Here is a 20052-nt window from a genome sequence, read left to right as displayed (position 1 = left end):
CGGCTTCAAACCCACCGGGGTCTTTCGCTACTCAGGTTAAATATATATAAGTCACTTAGATAACTTAAACATGTTATTGTTTGGCTTTTTTCAGTATTTTATTTGTTCCTGAGTAAATCGGTTTGGCTGAGATTAAAGTTATAGTTTTTACACAGCAGAATAAACATCAAGCAGACAGCTGATTATCAGAAGTGTGAGATGCTCGAGAATTTACTCCGGTGTCCTGTTATATTTTAGATAGCAAGGAGTTTATTAAACTTCACCGAAACAATCTGCAAACTTCATTAAAATTTAATAAACTATCATCTTGTCTTTATTTTTAGCAGTGGCGGAGGGGCTTACTGGGCTTAAGCCCAGGTTGTTTTTTCAGAAGCCCGGGGTCTTTTGGAGTGTAATTTTTTCATAGTTAGATGCCTGGCTGACAACTGTATAAAACAAAAACTACACCCAATATTTGAAGCACATAGTGCACACTGTGGGAATTTACGACTGTGTGTAAACCCCCCCTAATATTGGTATGATCCGAGCTCAGACACTAAGCGACTGAGCGAGGGGGCGGGGCAGCTGCTGCCTGCGAGTGTGCTGTTAGAGAAACGGAGCGAGGCAGACAGAGGAGAGCTGAAGTTCGAGCAGGTACCAAAGCAAATCATTCGTACTGTACAAATAATGTAAATATGACGGTGAATCACGAAAGATTGATGTCAAACTGATCACTTGACCCATATTACGTTACTCGCTCTTCGAGTGAATCAACAAACGGTGAAATGAAAAGCCGAACAACAACAACTGTTTCTTTAGAGAGTCTTAGCTTACATGTGTTTGTTTCATATTTTCAGTTGTTTCCCTCCACGGCTAAATAAATCAGTAATGCACTGATATACAAGAATGGACATAAGGAGCTTCTTTCAAAGAAACAACTCGGGTAGATGTTATTTTATTTATTATGCTTTGTATGTTGTTCAGTATATTTCTATGCAAAACAAGAAGAACTTCAGCACACAGCAGTATATTCACAGTTTAAACCAGATATTTACACTTTATGGAATACACAAGAACATTTTTTTACTGTACAACATCAATTTAAAGTAAACTTGTGTTGTTTTGGTTAAATACAAAACAAAATAAGTATCTTTTGAAATATCTTTTGAATTAGTTAAATGTCAGAATAAAGAGAGACAGAGCTGTGTATTTTTCATCACTTTCATCAAATGTCGGAGTACATATACACTAAGTTTATTGTTAATTAATAAGAAAACTGCAGACTTTTCCATTCTGAGCTGAAGAAGCTTCTGATTGGTTCGTAGAGTCCATGTGAGTAAACTGGTGGCACAGCTGTGGATGCATATAAGGCAAAACACAGAGGCTGTTTCTGTGACATGGGAACATCAAGAGATGTCAACCAAAACACCAGGAACAGAGCTGTGGAGCTCCATAAGTGTGGCTCAGTTTGAATACAGTTTGGTGCCATTTACAGTTAAGAAACACAGTTTCTCTCTTTACTCTTAAAGTTAACAAATATGTTTTTATATTTATCTAAAAAATAAACATTTAGTCTGATTTGATGTTACAATTAAAAAAGTGTTTTTATCTAAAGAGTAAATATCTGGTTTCAACTGAATATTTGATGATGTTGGTGTTTGGCTTGATTGTCAGCACAGAGGGAGGGAGAGAGAGGGAGAGAGAGGAACAGGGTGAGACACACATGTTAGTCAAATGGTTGTTTACCAAAAGTATCACCGTATCATAGGGACTCATGTATCTCGTATCTAGTGTTTCTTTTTAGGTTTGTTACTTTTCAAATTCTATATTTATTAAGTTTTGCAGCTTGTTTGCACAACAAGGATAAATAATTATATAAACCTTTCTGAATCTAAATAGTGGACTTTGGTAGAATTAAAATAAGTGTAGTGCAGGTCTATGATGATTTTAGTGCTGCTATCATCTAGTTCTGATTCTGGTTCTGTCTTGGTTAAGTCCTCAGTACTCCTGATTTTGAACTGTTGTAGTCCTGTTTTAATTCTGGATCAGTTCTGGGTCTGGTTGAATTGGGGTTTAGTCCTCGTGTCTTGATGCAGCCTGACTTTGTTCTGCTTTGCTGCTTAATTAAAAAACTAGTTTAAGGTGTCCTGCAGATGTGATATATTTTTTTCCCTATATGAAGTCATTCTTTTTTTAACAAAACTCAAAACAGAGCCTATTAATCTGTCAGTCATTTCTACCCCCCCCCCCCCCCCAAAAAAAAGATAAATAAATCAAAATAAAATAAAATAAAATAAAAAATACTACCCTTTACGGCTAAGCCCTGGGTGTTTCAAATGTCTGGCTCCGCCTCTGATTTTTAGTTAGCACATACCTTAAACACTTAAAGCTGTAAGCTAATGATAGTTATATAAGAGCAGATGCTGCTGGTGCAATAAGCTGTAGTTTTACATCCAATGGATGATGATCTGATTAGTCGACTAATCACAAAAATAATCGGTGACTAGTCGACTATCAAAATAATCGTTTGTGGCAGCCCTACTGTCGACCATAATATCCTATTAGAGCGATTAGAACATGCTGTAGGTATTACAGGTACTGTGCTGCAGTGGTTTGTATCATATCTATCTAACAGACTCCAGTTTGTGCATGTAAATGGAGAGTCCTCTTCACACACTGAGGTTAATTATGGAGTTCCACAGGGTTCAGTGCTAGGACCAATTCTGTTTACATTATAGTCCACCTGGGTTTTTTTTTTTGCTTTTTCCTTGATGAATATTTTTTCATATTTCTCTATATGATGTATTTGACTTGTATTTTGTGTGTTCTAAAAACTCAATAAACATATTGTTGCAAAAAAAGAATAGAATAGAATAGAAAGCATTTTACAGCCCTTTAAAAAACGGTGAATCTCTGTTTTACAATCTGCTGCTCATCAAATCTTCTTTAAGCCACAAACAGAGTCAGGAGTACCTGAGAGATGACCTCATCAGACAGGTGAGTACTGGAGCAAACTCAGCAGCAGCTCCATGCTGTCTGCACAAGTTCAGTTGTAAAAAAGAAACCCCACCCACAGACTTCATGTGAGCTCCACCCTCGCCCTAATTCTTCAAAAACAACCTCACACAGTAGCTCAGGCACAGATGTTTCCTGTTATCTCAACCATCATAGTGGGAACATGAAGATCAGACCTCTACAGGATACTGGGAGAAACACACACGCGTCGTCGGTATTCATATATTGTGAGGACATGTTGTTGACATGATGCTTTCCCTGACCTTTACCCTGCACCTACACCAATAACCGATTGTAACTCTAACACTAAAACCACATTTTGAGTCTCAAAAGTGCCTTGGTCCCCACAAACACACACTCACAGTGTGTGTGTTGGATACTGGCTCTGATGGGAGGAAGCTGGAAAGTCACGAGTCATGTGTAGAGAATTCCAGCACATTAAAAAAACCCTGCAGACTGAAGGAGTCTAACTCGAGGTGGTGGGAGGGGTCAGATATCTGGGTACATGTGCGGTGTATAGGACGCAGGCGAGGAGTGCAGCTCGGGCTCAGGTCTGTGTGCTACAGAAAGCTTTACCCCGAGATTACGTTTCTGATCTGAGTGAGTTTACACCACACGCGAGCTCGCACAGGTTCAAGCTGTCCTGACTTAAACTTATCATCATGCTGAATAACACAGAACAATCCTCTAGTTTTTGATTGTGTTCAGGAAACGTGTCAGAGTTTCTTTGAGTCTGGTTGTTTGTTCAGAAGCGTCTTTAGCGTTATTTTTAGAGTTTGGCACGTTTGAGGTTTTCAGGTTACACTCTTCAGATTAGATCAGTGGATGTCATTTTTTTCTATTTTCTCTCCATTGGAGACGTTTCTCTGTCGGCTCTGTTTCCTCAGGAAGCCACGCCTGTCCATTATTAGAGCAGCAGCAGCTCAGAGACTGAGCCGAACTTCAGCAAAGACCTGCAGCAGCAACCAGTAAGTGAAGCTTCTCCTTCAACGCTTCAGCATTGATCAGAGTCCAAACTGGTTTTGATTTTACTGGAAACAGTGAGGTTAAAGTGTATGACAGTGTATGAAAGTGTGTGGTGGTGTAGTCCTGGCTGCTGTCGGGGGTTCGGTGAAGCAGATCCGTGGATGTGTGTTCGGCTGTAGCAGTAACGCGGTCATATCTGACACTCGGGTTTTAAACCTCTTTTTAGGATAAACAAACTGTGATGCAGAGCGATACAAACTCCTGTATTCAGATTAGAAAAGCACTGATGAAATGTCAAAAACAAACAGCTCTGTGAGGACTCTGATTGGACAGTGAGGGGTTAACAGCTCTGTGAGGACTCTGATTGGTCAGTGAGGGGTTAACAGCTCTGTGAGGACTCTGATTGGTCAGTGAGGGGTTAACAGCTCTGTGAGGACTCTGATTGGTCAGTGAGGGGTTAACAGCTCTGTGAGGACTCTGATTGGTCAGTGAGGGGTTAACAGCTCTGTGAGGACTCTGATTGGTCAGTGAGGGGTTAACAGCTCTGTGAGGACTCTGATTGGTCAGTGAGGGGTTAACAGCTCTGTGAGGATTCTGATTGGTCAGTGAGGGGTTAACAGCTCTGTGAGGACTCTGATTGGTCAGTGAGGGGTTAACAGCTCTGTGAGGACTCTGATTGTTTCCAGCTGTGATCAGGCTCTGGGCGGCGGCTCCTCCCACCAGCACACTGTTACACAATGCTGTGTTGAACTCCTTCAGATTTCCAGTGAAATGGCTTTAAAGTCATAAGTGAAGAAATCAGACTCACAATTTACCCAGAATGCACTTTGTGAAGTCTCCAGTAGTGAATGGTCAAACATCAGATTACCAGTGCTGGTTTCTGCTTGTCACACAGCTGCATACAGATGTTGTCTTCTGACTGAGACTCATCAGAGCTTCAGTATTAAAGTGGTTGTGCTGGTGGAAAGTCGGGTGACTGATGGCGTCGGGGGCACCATTGACTCGGGCCGAGAACACGCCTCCTATGACCCACAGGGGCTCTGACCATCGGCCAGCTCGTGTCAGAGCGGCTTCAAACCCGCTGCCAGGCTGAGAGACGCGATCAGTCAGTGAAAACATCACAGTGAAAGAGGAAGTGGGACAGGAAGTGACAGGGAGGGGTGGTCGTGTCATACAGGAGCAAAACAGACAGAAGAGGATTTGTGTGAGGCACTCGAAGGCAGCAGGTAAGAGGACAGAGTGTGTGTGTGTGTGTGTGTGTATCATGTTTACATATCTCTGTGAGCACAGATAGTTGGCATTATGCTTTCCCCAGCTGTTCACCCCAGCCATCAAAGCAGACACAAAGATATGTAAACATAGTACACACACAGACACACACACACACAGACACAAGTGTGTGTGTGTGTGTGTGTGGAGTGCCCTGCGTGGACGTGGAGAACATGGTCACCCTCGGTGTTTCTGTGTTCGTTCTGATGAAGATGACCTATCGTCTCTATGAGTCGTGTTACTGAACGTGCACTCTGTTTGCAGAGCTGTTGTTGTGTTTCCCTCTCGTCTCTTCAAAACTGATTTTTAATGGCGCTGTTTTTACCCGGGTCCATAAACATCAAAGTTACGGGAAAGTCGTCTGTTGCTGAAAACGACCTGACATCACTGAGACGTGTTTGACGCGTGTGTGTAACGCTCAGGCTTCCTGCGCTCAGTGTGTGTGCACGTCGCTCCTGCAGGAACGTGGACGCCATCCTTACTTCCCGAGTCTCCGTTACCCCGGGACTCCTGCTCTGCAGACGCACCTGTACACACAACGGACAGCCCTCCGCCCAGGCTGTGGTCACCGAGGTAACCCTGTAATGGATTTACTGTCAGGTCACATGTGAGTCATTGGTGTCCTGCGCTCTTTTTATCCTGTCTTCCTTTTCTCACCCCAACCAATCACAGCAGATGGCCCCGCCCCTCCCTGAGCCTGGTTCTGCTGGAGGTTTCTTCCTGTTAAAAGGGAGTTTTTCCTTCCCACTGTTGCCAAAGTGCTGCTCATAGGGGGTCATATGATTGTTGGGCTTTTCTCTGTATCTATGAAGCGCCTTGAGGCGACTTTTGTTGTGATTTGGCGCTATATAAATAAAATTGAATTGAATTGAATTGAATTCTTGGCTTGAGGGCTCTGATGCTGATTTCAGGCTCATGGCGCCTCTGTGACTCCCAGATATCAGCTGTTCTTCACACGATCACTCGTCTTCACGGTTAGCTAGACACGGGCTCACGTTACCGTCCTCCCCTCAGTAAGGTAGGAAAAAGAGGAGGCGGCGATGAGGCTGAGAGGACCTGCGGGTGTAATAATCATTTAAATATTTCCATCATGCAGCTGAGAGCTCAGGAAGTGTGTGTGTGGTAGCGAACAGGAAATAACAAAGTGAGAAACATAATAACAGCTCAGGCGTGACCCGATCACGTGATGCTGACTGAGCCAATCTGAGGCTGAGGACAGGGCTGGACTGCGTCTCCCTCCCCTGCATGATGATGCTCACCAACAACCCAGAGTCCAGGATCCAGGACAGGAAGGACTTCCTCTGACTCATTTTTCTGCTCCTCTGCACAGGTTCATCATGAGTGTCCAAACTCACCGTCAGTGCAGCATCGAGATCCAGAACAAGACCACGACGTTCACCCTGTGCAACCCACGGTGAGTGCTCCACGCCCACAGAGAGCTGTCCCCGCGTCAGCTGCATGGCAGTTATTAAAAAATCACTTGGATGTTTCTGTGAGGTTTAATCCAGATATATGTAATTATTGCTGTTTTCATTCATGAACGTTCAGAAAAGCAGAAAAAGTAAAAGCACAGTTGCTGATTGATTAAATTACAGTTAATCACACGTGAGTGTGAAGGTTGACGAGATCCCTCGACCCCATGAACCTTTCAGACTCATGCTGGGACACGAGGGGTCAAGGAAGGACAGTAGGAAGGAAAACTTCCTGTTAAAAGGGAGTTTTTCCTTCCCACTGTCACCAAAGTGCTGCTCATAGGGGGTCATATGATTGTTGGGTTTTTCTCTGTATCTACGGTACAACATAAAGCACCTTGAGGCGACTGTTGTTGTGATTTGCGTTGTATAAATCAAACTGTGTAAATTGGGAGTCAGAGTCAAACAGGATGTGACAGTCAGATCAGATCTCTGACAGGAAGCTGCCATCTTTCTGTTGAGCTACGTTCCTTCCTGCTTCACCAAACCTCAGACTTCCTTTAGACAAAACCAATCCAACCAAGGTGCCATTATTTCTATTTCATATCACTTTATAACTTCTTCATCTCAAAGAAAAATATCTCCTACACCATAGATAAGGATGCGTTGTCTATGAAAGACACAAATATGGTTCTTTTCATGTACGGGCACCACGACATTTGTCTGAAAGCTACTTTATGGCTCTTGCATCGTTATCTGTGGTACTATATAAGATGAGCGCTACATTCACCCACGACATGGTGAAGTTGGTGCACTATGTGTGGCTCCTGAGAATGAACTACCATCCTGTTAACTTAACGAGTGAACTGTCTGCTTGTTTCTCCTTAAACGTCGGTTTGACTCGACACCACCAACGCAACCAGCTTCAGCAGCAAAATAACTGAACGACCGTCACTCCATCCAGATGTTTGACTGTAAAAGTGGCGCACATGGTCCTCCTGTCCTGTTTGTGGATGTATTATCCATAAACTCGTGATCTGTCTGCAGGGTTACAGTCAGTCTTCTAAAGTAAAGGCCTTAAAAGTGGAACCTCAGGCTAATGTCACGTCACTTTGCCGACATTTGACCAAAAGTAACTTTTTCCACGTTCTTCAAAATTTGTATTCCTACTTAAATAAGTGAGAATAGATACAATAGATACATGAGAACAAATCACAGGCTTCTTGCTCAGCTCTGTCCTCACCACCACGGACAGATCACTGCAGCCTGTACAGCCTGCCTTACTTCCTAACTTCCTTCCTAACTTCCTTCTGTCTTAAACCCATCTCCAATCTAAAGTGGATGACCGCCTGGTCCTCCACACTGCAAACCAGCCGATGAAGCTGGATGCTGTTGCTCATCCGACAGATCTCCACTCAAGCTCGTTAACAGTGAACGCCTGATAAAGTTTCTTTAATTAATCCGTCACCATGTTTGATGTCGTGCACAGGATTCAGACCTCGGCCTGAAAAGTCCTCCTGCTCTGTTTGAGCATTTTAGATTTGAGTCTTTGCAGCGTTTGGCCTTAGAATCAACCCTCCTCTCAGGTGTGCACACAACATGAAGACATTGTTGCCTCACAACAAGAAGGTCCTCGACTCCACCATCGGACCAGAGTCTTTCTGTACCCGGGTCTGTGTGGGTTCCTCTGGCTTCCTCCCACAGACGCCTGCAGTCAGTGGGGTTAGCTGAACCCTAAATCATCCACAGGTGTGAATGTGAGTGTGTTAGAGCTGTGGCAGACTGGCGACCTGTCCAGGTGGGCCCCACCTCTCGCCCTATGATAGCTCAGATAGGCTCCCGCCCCTCCGCAACCCTGATAAGGTTAAGTTGGCGACTGATGGATGGTCTCTGAGCGTGACGGTGCAGGTGTCTGCCGGTTGTTCAGGTGTGTTGCAGGTGTGTAACGGCAGTGATGTCTTTCTGTTCCTCCAGCATGCACATTGTGAGCGGCTCCTGCAGCTCGCCGTTGCCTCCCACGCTCAGCCCCTACGAGAACGGCAACGCCCTCTTCATCAAGAAGCCTCACACGGCGTGCGGCTCTGTGACCGTCTTCACCTACGACCTCCAGCACGTGTCCACCCTGCAGTTCAACGGCAGGGTCGCGGTGATGTTCTCGGTGCCGTACGACTTCAACTTCTACTCCAACTGGTACGCGGTGGGAGTGTTCGACATGGACAAAGCCTGCGACCAGCACCTGTACGACGAGATGTACAACAAGTCGGAGCAAAAGTTTGTCAGGGGCAAAGCCAAGGGGCCGAGCCTGACCTACAGGGGGGCCTACATCACTGTCAGGGCCACCATGTCCGACACCTACCAGCCCATCCTCAAGGTCGCCATCTGCAACAACTGAGGCCCACGGCCGCACCTGCAGTGTGCACCATTAATCCCACTTAACTCAGTAACACTGGGTTCACACTGCAGGACACCTGCAGCTGATCGATCAATTAATCAGTCAGTTCGATTCTCTCCTCATTTTATATCCACAAACAGATTAAATCTCTTCTTTCCCTGCCCCTCCTTCCTGATGACATCCAAACAATGGTGAGCTGTGATTGGTCAGTAGTGTGTCTGCGATGTTGTCTGAACCCGATGTTAAACTTTTTTTTCCTTCTCTTTATGTTTGACACAAACTTAATTTTTACTTTTGATGATGTCGCTCAGAAATCGTCATGGCGACTGTGTTACTGTGGTCCACAGAGCTGTGCAGCTGTGAACATGTGGATGAGATAATAAAGGCTGAGTGAGCACTAATGTCTGAGCTGTTTTCTTAACCAATCACAAAGCAGTAAAGGAGCTTGGGAAGAACTTCTTTAAGTTTCTTGAAGACGTTTGGTCCGAGAAGCTTCTTCAGTTTTCAACTAGTGCAGAGTCTGAGGTTTTAAGCCCTGTGAGAGTTTTTCTAAAGGGGTCGCTGGCCCACTGTTGATCCTCCGCCTAATCACATGAGCCAAGGTGTGAAACAGGTGTCACTATCAGCCAATGCTGTGAAACCTAGTCCCATCCTGTCATGTGACTTACTGAGGTCAGATGGTCCAGGGTGTGAGTGGGCGTTAAGGCGCCTGGGAAGGATCCCATCCTCTGTGTGATACAGAGCTGCTCTGCTAACAGCACTGCCTCCTCGTGGAGGCTATGGAGCGTGATCCCTGAAGATGGAGCACATCCTCTGTCGAGGGGCCAGATCTGCCCCTCCCCGGCCCTGGATCAGGGAGGGGCAGAGGATTATCTGGATTATAGATGAATATTATTTGCTATTGATATCTATTGACAGTGTATTGATTTGTCCAGGAGCTGCCCTCTGATCCCATATTTATCATCATCAGCGTCACGTGATTTTCTGAAGGTCAGTAAACGCCACACAGCAGATTCTCCAGTTTTCACTGCATTTAATTTAAAAAAGATCTTTGTTTACATAAATAAATAAATACATAAATAAATAAATAGAGAGGGGAACATCAGAAACAGTCTTTAGATATTGTGTCAGTGTTGCGTTGCTGTTGCGTTGCTGCAGAGCGTGCTACTGCATGCTACTGATGGAGGTCTCTTCCTGTTAAAAAGGAGTTCTTCCTCCCTACAACCACTGAATGCAGCTCAGTTTAAATGAGACAGAATTTATTTCAATAACTTATTTTAAAAAAGTAAAGCATATGAAATGTTAATACAAAAAAATAAAAAAATAAGACCAATCTAAAGTAAAGAGTCAGAGTGACTAAAATGCACGACAGAAATATTTGGAAGACAAAGTTTCTGTACTTAAAGCACTGAGTTACTCTGAAGCAACAAACAAACAAACAAACAGTGTTTGAAGAAATATGTAGAAAAATAAATAAATATTTCAAATAAATACATAAATAATCTGAATAAATACATAAATAAATAAATAGAGAGGGGAACATCAGACACAGTCTTTGGATATTGTGTCAGTGTTGCGTTGCTGTTGCGTTGCTGTAGAGCGCCTCCTGCTGGCAGCAGCAGGAACTCTGATGGAGGCCACGAGCAGCTCCAGCTGTTCCAGGCGCAGTTTGGTTTCCTTCCTGAGCAGCTGCCATGACGCAGTACCGCAGCCCTGTACACACAGTACTACACTTATTACCACTGTCACTACACACAATAATACAATGAGTACTACAGTACTTGTACTTACAGAGCAAGACAGAGTACTGTTGGCCAGAGTCCTGTAGTAGCTCCTCAGTCTGCTGTTGGCTGGACTGTTGGTGGAAACCTGGAGACAAAGAACAGTTCAGACTGAGGCTCGGAGAGGAGGTGAAGCACTGATGAAGAGGAGGCTCTGGGAGGAGGTGAAGGAGAGTGGGTGTGGGTGCATGTTTGCTCCTGTGAGTGGGCTGAAAGCAGTGAAGTGGGCGTGTCCACTCACACACGCGCTCAGTTCGATGATCTGTCTGTGGATGACCGTCAGGAAGCCCTCCGTCTTGTCGGCGCCCCAGGGAGCGGCTGACAGGTTGTCATGGCGATACAGACAGAAAATAAGCTGCAGACTGTCTCTGATGAAAACCAGCTTTGACTCCACCTGGAGAGAGAGAGAGGTGAGCTGCAGGCGTCTGATTGGCAAACAGATGTGATGTCATCGATGTAGTCATGTGACCTACCTCAGAGTTTTTTATTTGCTTGTAGAGATGTTTTGGGAATCGAACCGGATGAACTGAAGAGTGCTGTTCAGTCAGCTGATCGCCCTGAAACAGAGAGACGGCGCTTCATTTCACCACATCGCTCTGAGCTGTTGCCAATCATGACGTGTTGTTGACGTCCCCACATTCAGTCTACACACTAAACATGTGACCTGTGATGTTTACAAATGTCCTACAGGCTCTGAATGCATCGTTTTAGCTGTCAGTAAACTTTGTGTTGAATATTCATCACATCTGCAGACGAAGGTCTTATTTCAGTCAGGTTTCAGAGCCCATCACAGCACAGAAACACAACATCTCTAAAGTTAGAAATATCCTGTCTCAGAGTGACGCTGAAAAACTAGTTCATGCATTTATTACTTCCAGGCTGGACGACTGTAATTCATTATTATCAGGAAGTCCTAAAAACTCCCTGAAAAGCCTTCAGCTAATCCAAAATGCTGCAGCAAGAGTCCTGACAGGGACTAGAAAGAGAGCAGATTTCTCCTGTTTTGGCTTCCTGTTAAATCCAGAATTCAAAATCCTGCTCCTCACATACAAGGTCTTAAATAATCAGGCCCCATCTTATCTTAATGACCTTGTAGTACCATATCACCCTATTAGAGCACTTCGCTCTCGCTCTGCAGGCCTACTTGTTGTTCCTAGAGTATTTAAAAGTAGAATGGGAGGCAGAGCCTTCAGTTTTCAGGCCCCTCTTCTGTGGAACCAGCTTCCAGTTTGGATTCAGGAGACAGACACTATCTCTACTTTCAAGATTAGGCTTCAAACTTTCCTTTTTGCTAAAGCATATAGTTAGGGCTGGACCAGGTGACCCTGAATCCTCCCTTAGTTATGCTGCAATAGATGTAGGCTGCCGGGGATTCCCATGATGCACTGGGTGTTTCCTTTCTCACTCACTATGTGTTAACAGACCTCTCTGTATTGAATCATATCTGTTATTAACCTCTGTCTCTCTTCCACAGCATGTCTTTATCCTGTCTTCCTTCTCTCACCCCAACCAATCACAGCAGATGGCCCCGCCCCTCCCTGAGCCTGGTTCTGCTGGAGGTTTCTTCCTGTTAAAAGGGAGTTTTTCCTTCTCACTGTCACCAAAGTGCTGCTCATAGGGGGTCATATGATTGTTGGGTTTTTCTCCGTATGTATTATTGGTGGGTCTACCTTACAATGTAAAGCGCCTTGAAGTGACTGTTGTTGTGATTTGTAGCTGTATTAATAAAATTGAATTGTATGTAAACGTGTCACATCTTGAAGAATCACTGAGAGTCTCTAACTTAAGTTCTTAAGTTCAAAAACCCTGAAAATCCTCTTATACAGAATCTCTTTATGTATTCACACAATATGTTTATGCAGTCCTGGAATATCATTAAAGTCCTGGAAACATGTTTGAAAAACCCAAGCAGTGTTTTTCATGTCCTGGAATGTTTTAAAGACCAATTTAAGGACCTGGAGTCAGTGCTGTACTCACCATGCGAGTGAGGAAGCCCCGGGCTTCTTCCATCGGTGCTTTGTAGCGTGTGAGCCAATCACAGCAGAGGGCAGGGGTCAGGGCGCCACAGAGGACGAAGAGCAGACCGGTCCAGGTGACCATGATGGAGACGATGAAGATGCTGTGCGGTGCTGAGAGTGCGTGTCCATGCTGCCAGCAGAGTTCAGGCTTTTATTTTACAAACAGGAAACAGAAAACATAACAGAAATTTCGTGTTTCAGTTTTCAGACAGAAGCAGTGAAAGGGCGGGCTTTCAGAGTCTCTTTAATCAGGATGTTGTCACACAAACGTCAGCTGCTTTGATGTGAACCTGAGCCGGGTTTTAACACCTGTCTGCAGGTAAAAGTCCCCACTCTGTAATTTACAAATGTCCCGAGGGCACTGAATGCATCAATTATTTGTAACGTTTATTTATTCATTTAATTATTTGTTTCTAAATCAGAGGCTTTATATTCATGGATACAAGTTTGTGTTTAATCTGCGTGTTTAGGCTTTTATATTCAAGGACCCTCACTTTAAAATGTCCTGGGATATTCTTAAGCACCCTGGAAAGTCTTGAAGTGTCCATCTTCGTGAGCTGTGATTGGTCAGATGTGTGTGTTCTGTCTTATTAACGTGATCAGTTCATTGATCTCAGGCTGATCGATCACTGATTGATCGATCAGCCGTGTATTGGTAGAGGAATGACAGCGTTTGGGTGGAATTCCCCCCTCGCTTTCATTTTCCACACAGGAAGCAGCAGCATTTCACAATAAAAGCTGTTTGTGTGTGCGGTTCACTGTTTCCTATAAATAAACTCTTTAACTCTTTATTGTCATTGCACAGTCATACACAGTACAGTAGTACAATGAGATTGGAAAACTGTCCTACGTCGCCTGTTACCTCCCCTGCAAGAAAGTCCAGGGAGGTAGCCAGTCAGGTCAGCTGTTAGCACTGATCAGGGCTGTTGCCCTGTTGTAACAGCTGACCTTGAGTCTGTTTGTTCGGGACCTCAGCAGCCTGAATCTCCTGCCAGACAGCAGCAGCTTAAACACCCGGTGTCCTGGGTGTGTGCAGTCCTGTAGGATGCTGCGTGCCCTCTTGAGACAGCGAGTGCTGTACAGGCCCTTCAGGGAGGGAAGAGGATGTCCAATGATTTTTTGGGCCATATTGATGACCCTCTGGAGTGCCTTTCTGTGTGCTGTGGAGAACAACACACCAATGCAATATGTCAGCACACTTTCAATGGAGCAGCGGTAGAAGACGGTCAGCAGCTCCTTCTTCAGGTCCATTTTTCTGAGGATTGTCAGAAAGTGGAGACGCTGTTGGGCCTTCTTTAAACCGCAGAGGTGTTTGAGCTCCACTGGAGGTCTGTGTCTATGTGCACACCCAGAAACTTGAAACTGGAGACCCTTTCCACGCACTCGCCGTTGATGCTGACAGGCTGCAGCTCGGACTTCCAAATAAAGATTTGTAGATGTATTTTATAATCGATGTTTGAGTTTCTGCTTACTGTTGTGAACCTTCTGCTTTCCTTTTTTCATGCAGTCTTTATTTAAACCTTACCTGAAAACCAACATGCTTTTATTTTGGTTTGCAGTTTTGTTTTCTGCTGTCTAACACCCAGCTGACGTCATCGTCGTTTTCGCTTTCGGGTGTGCAGGAAACTCTCTGTGACGTCACACCAGGTGAGCTCACTGATGAGGCAAGAAAGAAACTCGGAAATAAAACTTTATTAACACAGCAGAGTGGCGACAGACACGCGCGCTCATCCTGATACTCCGTACTTCCGGTCTCAGCAGACAAAAAAAGCTTCATTGAACAATCTCTCCACGATGATCACTATGACAACACAGCAGACGTAAATAGAAAAGCAGAGTCGCGATTGTTAAATAACAGCCGTGAGACTCGTGACGAACAACATGAAAATGACACCAAACTGATTTCCAGAACTTCCTCTCAGAGGAGTCAGGTCCGGCAGCGGGTGGACTTCAGTGATTGGTTCTGTAGGAGAACGCTCTGATTCGTCGAACATTGTCGCTCTGCCCCCTGATTGGTTGCCGTGGCAGGCTCCGCCTCTCAGCGGAAGCGCGCTCCTCTCGCGACCCGGCTGAGCGCGTTATCAGTCCAGGGGAGCGGCACACGTGCGACCGGGATGGAGGCGGAGGTCGTGGACTTCCGGGTTCCCGTGGAGAGCAATAAGACGGTGCTGGTGTGGGACATCCCGCCGACCCACGGCGAGGCGCACATCCACGTGAGTGTACACACGGTGACGTCAGTTTGTATAAAATAGTGACGTCTGTTCTGAGCTGCTGGTGTAAAGTGAGTGGATGTGACGTAAGAGCTGCAGGTGAGTGAGGCAGGAGTCGTTAGTGGGAAGCGTCACTGCCCACCGACCAATCAGATCTCCATTCCTGAACATCCCTCAGAGCGCTGTGTGTGAACAGTGTGTCACATCTCTGTTTCCCTGCTGAGCATCAGTAATCACAGTCAGGTGGATTATTATCGTTGTGTTGTAAGCATGTATATCTGATCAGATTGATGTGGTGGTCAGAGTGAGGAGAGTCTCCTGGGCGCAGACAGTGGCGGTCCTAGCCTGTTAGGCGCCCTGGGCGAACACCCCCTCTGGCCCCCCCCCCCGCACACACACACACATACATATGAAGAGGGAGAGAGTATGCATAGTATGCAAACGGCTACTAAACAGACATCATACTTCGTCATACAATGAGAACAGGACAAATCAACAATTGACACTGACTAATTAATTTTATATTATTGTATATATTGTTTGGAGTTTAGTCTGTTACTGTTACTATTTTTACCATTTCTTCTTGGAGGAACTGTAACCCACATAATTTCCTTAGGGATTAAGAAAGTATTCTGATTTTTAATGTTTTAGGATACATGACCTGCCATTATCCAATGACAGATCTGCTTACCTGTGTCTTTTGCTCGTTCCTCCTTGTAGGAGTCATAATTAAATGTATTAAATTTTAAGGATCACTGGGTTTTTATTTGTTTGGTTGCTATGGTAATGTGTAACAGGAGTCACGTGGGTGCTAGCGGTGACATTAAGAGGGCGTTGTCAGTCTGTCATTCACTGGTTTGATTTTGACAGAGAGGAGGGCTGGGTAGCCGTAGTTTTTGTTGACCGCAGCACAACGAGTTTCCCCTTGTTGCATTAGAGCCTGTGATGTTTTAAGAGTTTGAATCGCGAGCTGATCACATTGCTCTGTAAACTTTTCAAGCACTTTAATAAACAAGCGAGCAATTCCACCTCTGGCATTATTGCATAAAGTTGACAGGCAAATAGGCAGGCTCCATCCCCGGCCTCTAGCGACTGTGGAAGTCGCTACGCTCCTCCTCTTCTTTTCTCTTTTTTTAGAGTTTAAAAACGGGTTGTGTATGAGACTTTAAATAAACAAAATATAAAATACACATTTTAAATTGTTATTGATCCCTTTACCCCGAGTCCTAAAGTGTATATTTATTTTTTTTACTCTTAAATATTTATTGTTTGTTTACTTGCACTGCTGTAACTGGAGCCTCGTTGTCTCGTCTCTCTATATACTGGACTGTATGTAGCGGAGATGACAATAAAGTTTACTTTGACTTCAGCAGCGAGCAGGCGCACCGAGCGCTCTCGCTCACTTGCATACAGAATTTCGAAAAAACATCGGTGCAAATTATAAGTCTGTATCATGATGTCTGGTGTTTTCGTGTTTGCTAGTTTGTTTTTATTTAGTTTTATTTTGCGAGCTGGTTATTAGATGCTGCTCCAGCCAGCCAGAGAATCCCCCGCCGCCCCGCCCTCTCCTCCCTGTGCCGCAAGCAGCAGGCACCTCGCAAACGGAGGGCGCCCCTACTCCCATGGGCGATAGAAAATCGATCGGTACCTGTGCCATTCCCAATATGGGCTCGCATGATGTCGGGGCACCATGAGTACAAGCATTTTTTTTTTTTACCGATGCCCATGATGCCGCCCCCCACCACGATGCCGCCCCGGGCAACTGCCCGTGTCGCCCGTATCTAAAACCGGTTCTGGGCGCAGAGCACACGCCTGCTCTGATTCCCACATCTCCTTCATCAGGCTGTGGGACAGGAAGTTTCACGTTTCCATGGATACAGCCTTACTGTGCAGCTGTGAAGCCAGAAACCAGTTTCTGCTGCTTCAGACATTTCCTGTCAGATTTCTAGTCACCGTCTGATAACACCTCTGAGGTTTGTGGCACTCTCAGAATCAAGTTCTGTGGAAGAAGAGTCACATGACCCACCAAAGGCCCCTTTATAGACAGCCCCGCCCCTTTGACGTGATCGTGCTGGTTAAACTGTGAGCTAACAGCGATACCCTGGCTACTCGCTGAATACTTCTGATACTAAATCAGAAGGAATGATGATGAAGGCCGATGAAGACTGTCCACCTAAACACAGATGCAGGACAGGGGCGCTGCCAGGATCCTGAAACCCTGGGGGCTTAGCCCAGCCCTGAAATATTTTTGGGTTTTACTTGATAACAGCACCTTTTTAACAGTCATTGACTACAGTAACAGATGAGTGTGATGAAGCGTTCGTCTGTGAGACGGTACACTGGCGGTATGCTGACGGTACGCTGGCGGTATGTAGGCGAGTTTAACAGCGTTCGCTGCTCCGGCCTCACAGCCTCTGCTTTTCACTGCTGCTGATCTCCTTCACGCTCGGGTCTTCTTCACCAGCCTGCTGCACTCTTCACCTCCTCGGCTCTCTCCTTTTATGAGAACAATGTAAACAGTCACCAGAGTCAGCACTGAACACCAGCTGAGGACCCGCCCTCTGCTGCTCTCCAACCAATCACATCTGTCTACACAGTCACATGTCTTCCTCCTTACTCGATTTTATTTTTAGAGCACTTTAATAATCACTCTGTTGATGTCACTGCACTTTATTTGGTACAAACTGTCCCATGCAGTGTCCTGAGATGTCCACTAGATGGCACCAGTCCTCTGTGAACATGGAGCGTCAGCACCATCAGTACCAGCGCTGACATCACCGTATTATCAAGGTTACTGCAGTAATACTGTGTACACATCCAGTATGCTTCAGTGTTGCAGTAGCTGATGCTGCATGGATATAAAACCTGAGAACTTTCACGGTGTCATCACAGCATCCCCCGTAACCATGGTTACACACCATCCTGCAGCCTGTGCTGCTGAGCAGCTGCCTGATATTGTGTGTGTGTGTGTGTCAGGCCCAGCTGCATGCTGTCTTCTCGTCCTTCGGTCCTGTGTACCTGTTGAAGGTGAGCCCTAACGCTCCGCTCCACCCTCCTGGTTTTTACGCCCTCATCAAGTTCTTCTCTGCGGCTCACGCCGCTGCAGCTCAGCGCATCACAGACAGACGCCCGCTGCTTGACGACTCGCCGCTGAAGGTGATGACATTTTCTTCCTCTTTGATGAGCTTTGTGTGTTTTCCGGGAGCTCACCTGGCCGTATTTGTGGGTTTTAGGTGAAGTTGAGCTCCAAGCAGACGCCTCACTTCCTGTCTGGCAGCAGCAGAGTTCTGAGCCACGCACACTGTCTGGAACTGGCCAATCACGTCCTGGGATTCAACGGCTGGACCTCTGACATCATCACAGTAAGCACTGCATCGATGTATTCAGTTGAGCGAGAGCGCAGGTGACTCATTGTCTGTCTGCTTCAGCTGAAGAAGCTCGCCAACGAAGAAGGCGAGGAGGAGGACGGGGGAGGGGCCGGGCAGAGGAGGCTGAAGTACGGCTGCGTGCTGCAGCTCCGCTTCCCTCATCACGGCCAGACGAGCAGAGGAGCTGCGGTGCTGGAGGACTGCTTCACCTGCACAGGTGAGGGCAGGGAGACACCTGAACATTGCTGCTTTGTTCTGGTCTAAGGTGTGTGTGTGTGTCTGTGTGTGCGTGTGTGTGTGTGTGTGTGCGTGTGTGTTTGTCTGTGTGTGTGCGTGTGTGTGCGTGTGTGTGTGTTTCAGGTCCAGATGTGTTCCTGCAGAGGTGCTGCAGGCTGCAGAGGTTGGTCAGAGAGAAGGCTCTGGTTCAGGCCTTCAGCTCCGTGCTGCTCATACTTCTAGGTACTGCAGTACTCTAAGTACTCTAAATACTCTAAATACTGCCGAACCTGCAGCACTGACTCTGCTCACCTGTGTGTGTGTGTGTGTGTGTGTGTGTGTGCGCGCGCAGGTAACGGGAAAGTGATGGTGGAGGTGAAACAGACCCCTGATCAGTTTTTAGCTGATGACACTGAAGGAGTCCTGCAGGTAATCTCACCTGGTGACTGTGTGTGTGGGAGGGTGGGTATGGGGGTCAATGCCTTTAATTAAACCCTCACACGGGGTGTGTGTGTGTGTGTGTGTGTGTCAGGTGAACGAGTTTTCCTGGACAGAGGGTCCTGCTGATGAAGAGGAGGCTGACGATGCAGAGTGGGCTCTGACTGTGTCGTAGATCAGGACTGTGGGTGGGTGTGACGTGTTTCTGAGAGGAAAGCTTTCAGGTGTAGAAACACAACAACGGCGCTCCCCGACGCGGCGCTGCGGCTGCACGAGGACGGGGAAACTGATCCTGAGATGCAGGAGCTCATGGCACACAGCTGTGAAACAGCAGCGATCAGCTGTGCGCTCTCGTCCTCTCAGTGAATCATGATTTTCCACACAGCTGTTAAAGTTTAGCTCATTATTTCTGTTTTGGTTTGAGGTTTTATTTTGAATCACCAGACTGGATTTTCCTGTTGTTCTTGTTTCTTGTGTCAGTTTGATTCTTTTTAATAATTAGTGTAAAAGATCTGTGAAATAAATAAAAGCACTGACTCCGTTTGTGGATGTCCATCAAAGAACTCTGACAATAACTCTTTATTGCATGGTCCCACATGGCACAGTCAACACCACACAGTAACTCAACTAAACTTAATAAAATAAAGTGTATGTGTATTTCACACTGTTGTTATTGCACCTTGTTATAAATATAAATGTTGTCAGACACAATAACATAAGTATCTACTCAGAAAGTGGGAATTTAATGTGTTAACTGATTTGACAAAAATAACATTTAATCGCACTTTGCCTTCCAAGCAGAGACAAAAGGGGACCTTTTCCTGATGAACCAGTTATACTGATGCACACATCACAGCTATGTTTCTAGGACTGATCAGAAAACGTTAACGTGGTGTTGTGCAGAAAGTGAGTTTGCATACCACCGACGCACTTCAACCTTACGGTATCATCTGAACGCAAAACATGTTGCAGCGAGCACAGAGAATGT

At 45.7% G+C, this 20052-nt stretch overlaps 2 protein-coding genes and 1 pseudogene across 7 annotated transcripts; 2 read left to right on the top strand and 1 right to left on the bottom strand.

Annotated features, from left to right (window-relative positions):
- The first annotated feature begins 337 nt into the window (after positions 1 to 337).
- Positions 338 to 9434, top strand: LOC146519323 (DELTA-sagatoxin-Srs1a-like). Of its 6 annotated transcripts, XM_085156167.1 has the most exons (5): positions 338 to 922; positions 2931 to 2976; positions 3882 to 3962; positions 6560 to 6643; positions 8616 to 9434. In XM_085156167.1, exons 2-5 carry the CDS (start codon positions 2960 to 2962, stop codon positions 9031 to 9033), a joined length of 600 nt encoding a protein of 199 aa, XP_085012293.1. In that variant the 5' UTR covers positions 338 to 922; positions 2931 to 2959; the 3' UTR covers positions 9034 to 9434. The 6 variants fall into 6 exon arrangements, with proteins under 6 accessions (XP_085012293.1, XP_085012294.1, XP_085012295.1 ...); XM_085156168.1 differs by lacking the exons at positions 338 to 922; positions 2931 to 2976 and adding an exon at positions 2995 to 3594; XM_085156169.1 differs by lacking the exons at positions 338 to 922; positions 2931 to 2976 and adding an exon at positions 2995 to 3594 and having other exon boundaries at positions 3853 to 3962.
- A 508-nt stretch (positions 9435 to 9942) lies between these two features.
- On the bottom strand, positions 9943 to 13266 carry LOC146519322 (uncharacterized; annotated as a pseudogene).
- Positions 13267 to 14836: 1570 nt separating this feature from the next.
- Positions 14837 to 19892, top strand: rdm1 (RAD52 motif containing 1). The gene is made up of 7 exons (XM_085156165.1): positions 14837 to 15045; positions 18019 to 18198; positions 18276 to 18404; positions 18471 to 18627; positions 18771 to 18869; positions 18979 to 19055; positions 19159 to 19892. Exons 1-7 carry the CDS (start codon positions 14947 to 14949, stop codon positions 19237 to 19239), a joined length of 822 nt encoding a protein of 273 aa, XP_085012291.1. The 5' UTR covers positions 14837 to 14946; the 3' UTR covers positions 19240 to 19892.
- Positions 19893 to 20052: the final 160 nt, after the last annotated feature.

This window comes from Neolamprologus multifasciatus, chromosome 4, assembly GCF_963576455.1.
Source record: "Neolamprologus multifasciatus chromosome 4, fNeoMul1.2, whole genome shotgun sequence".
Taxonomy (NCBI): Eukaryota; Metazoa; Chordata; class Actinopteri; order Cichliformes; family Cichlidae; genus Neolamprologus; species Neolamprologus multifasciatus.
Note: the sequence above shows the minus strand (reverse complement) of the source record. Positions and strands in the feature narration are given on the sequence as shown.